The 2,779-nt window shown below is 39.7% G+C and overlaps 1 protein-coding gene across 1 annotated transcript in view; it reads right to left on the bottom strand.

The window, feature by feature from the left end:
* The window catches only part of GMPS (guanine monophosphate synthase), a 58,520-nt gene that overhangs the window by 32,410 nt on the left and 23,331 nt on the right, over window positions 1-2,779 (bottom strand). Inside the window, exon 5 of the mRNA XM_004704257.2 lies at window positions 497-594. Coding sequence (XP_004704314.1) covers window positions 497-594 — 98 coding nt within the window. The remainder of the gene's footprint in view (window positions 1-496; window positions 595-2,779) is intronic.

Here is a 2,779-nt window from a genome sequence, read left to right as displayed (position 1 = left end):
GCTGAAGGATGGTCTGCCTCACTAGAGAAACTGAGGTGGAGAACACAGCACTTAGTCCAGCAAAGGAGTGGCTTTCTAGGTTCTCTGCAAAAAGCCTCGTAGAGAGGAAGAAGAACGCACATGCACAGAATGGACACAGGACAGTTTAAAACAGAACCCACTTGGCTGATCTGTTACACGAATGTATAACATCACACTCCACCAAAGAGCAAAAAGGAAAATTACAAATGCAGGCATTGCTTTTGCAATCACATAGGATTCTAAGACTGCACAAGTGCCTCTGAGTTACTTCCTCATGCTTTTTTTACTCCTAACCAGCATCACTCCTCCTCAGAAGGTTTGACATCAACTGGAGACAAGCATGACCATTACACTTGTGGTCACTACTGTGGCCTCAACTTTGTCTCATGATTACAGAATCCCAATTTTAAAGACTAACAGCACCAACTTTTAGTCAATACAGTGCCATTGATGCTTCTTTTAAAGGCTGTGCTACCTGAATAATGAACACGTGTTATCCACACTGATGTTGAAGACTCCGTCTTCTCGAACGCTTTTTTTATGCACTGTTCCTCCAAACACTTTATTCATCATCTGTTCAAATGAAAGTAAATCAACGTTAACAGAACATATCCTAAAACACATCCAGTCATTTTGTTAGTCTAACTCAACAGTTTATACTGGTTTTCAGGGTATCCATTTTTTGTCCCCATAACCAAAAATAGCTTGATAAACATAAATAACCTGGTATTACTATGAAAACTGGTTAAGAGGCCTGATCTGAAATTGATTTCTGTAAATCATGGATATTTTTCCATTGAGTGTACTTTAATTAACTCCCTGTGTTAATAAGAAATTTCTTTAATGCTTTTATCTGTGTTTAATTTAAAATCATTTTAAACAATGCTTACAGATATTAAAACCTTAGGAAAGGCTATAGTATACAAGAAGAGCTATAGTACCAGAACTAGACAGGTATAAATGACTCCCAGCTAGCTAATCTTAGGCTAGAAGGGAATTGTCTGAAAGCCTAAAGGAGGCTGTGCAGTGCAAATAGGATAAGGAAGAAAATCTTGACTTTCAATTAAATTCATTTATTCAAATCCCAGACTTCTATAGGCTTTTCTATTTTGAATGATCTCTTCCCTCTGCCCCTGTGTCATCAGCTTTCTTTTTTTATTCATCATTCATTTACTTATGCATTAAAACTCCAACACTAAAGAAAACTAAATTTACTCTGATGAAATCCCATCTACTGTTTGGTCCATATATTCCACAACACATGTCATGAAATGTCTGCTATCATAAATGTGTGATACAGGTTGACCCAGCACCCACAAGACAGGGCTAGATACATGTTTTTAAAATTAAAATTAACAGAAGCATATGCTTCAAAGCCAAAGAACATTGGCGGTGTTACTAACCCACCAGTAGTAACAAGTTCAGCAGGTTAAAACCACCAAGCACTCCTCCGGACAAAGATGAGGCTTTCCAACTCCCATAAAACTGTCCAGTCTTGGTAACCCGGAGGGGGCAGGAGTTCTACTCTGCACTACAGAGTGGCAGTGAAATGGAACCGACTCAATGGCAGTTTGTTTAGCTGTGGGTTTACTATTTGAAACCAACAACATATACACATATTCTCTTCTCTCATACATTCACAATAAACTTCTTCATAATGACTATTTAGGTAAGTTCAGTAGTAAAAAAAAAACCTTTGTGATCTTTTTTTTCTTTTAAATCATTTTTGGGGGTGTGGCCTTTCTTTAACAGTACTTCCCAAACTAAAATTGAGACATGAAACATTTCCACAGTGCACCTGTTGACATACAGTTGAGGAAACACTACTGTCCTCTTCCCAGTCCCTTTGTCTCGTCTTGCTCATCTTCCAGTCAATATTCTATAGATTTGCCAATGCAAGGTACTAAGATGCAAATATGGTTGTGTTCATCCATGATTAAATTATTTAATGGCTAGTTTCTAATGTTTACAACAGAGGATGGCAACAGTTTTAACAAGCAAAACAGTAAGTATTTTGACCTTGGCAGGTCTTACTGTCTCTGAAGCAACTATTCAACTCTGCCATGTAGCATAAAAATGACCAGACACTCCTTTTAAATCTGGGTTCTATTCCAATAAATCTTTATTTATGAACACTGGAAAGTGAATTTCATTTCCAAATGACTTGTCATTCTTGTTTCTTTTCCAACCACTTATAAATATAAAAAGCCAGTCTCACTTTGCAGGCCATGCATGTACAACCAGCAGGCTGAACTGTGTTGATCCCTAGTCTACGGGATCAAGTCCAAGTCCTCCTATCAAACACAAAAATGTTCACTCCCTGGTCTTCAAATTTTGGTTTTACAGATCACGTTCCTGAACCCTCCAGCAATTCCAAACTAGTATGATTATCAAACTAGACCATATTCTCTTCCCATGCCTTCGCGTCTCTTCACAAGCCCAGGGATCAGTATGTGATGTAGAGCAGTCATTTAAATTTGGTGAACAAAATTAAAGGCTTTGCCCCTCCCCCCAGAAGAATTTATTTCAAAGGATTGCACTGAATCCGCAGCTCCGGGAGAGGGACCTATCTGATCTGAGCACACAGGAGATTACGGGGGAGGAGGAGAGACTGGAGCACATCCTGGCCCACCAGGCTTGGAGGCCCATGACTCCACTCCAATTAGAGCAGCCAGTCCACAGAAAGGACCACATGGCCAGCCCCACTATGAGACATGATGCCCCTCACTGACCCATGGCCCTGCGGGGGACAGCACCA

Source organism: Echinops telfairi, unplaced genomic scaffold, assembly GCF_000313985.2.
Source record: "Echinops telfairi isolate 266 unplaced genomic scaffold, ASM31398v2 ScPeMD7_7420;HRSCAF=8458, whole genome shotgun sequence".
Classification (NCBI taxonomy): Eukaryota; Metazoa; Chordata; class Mammalia; order Afrosoricida; family Tenrecidae; genus Echinops; species Echinops telfairi.
Note: the sequence above shows the minus strand (reverse complement) of the source record. Positions and strands in the feature narration are given on the sequence as shown.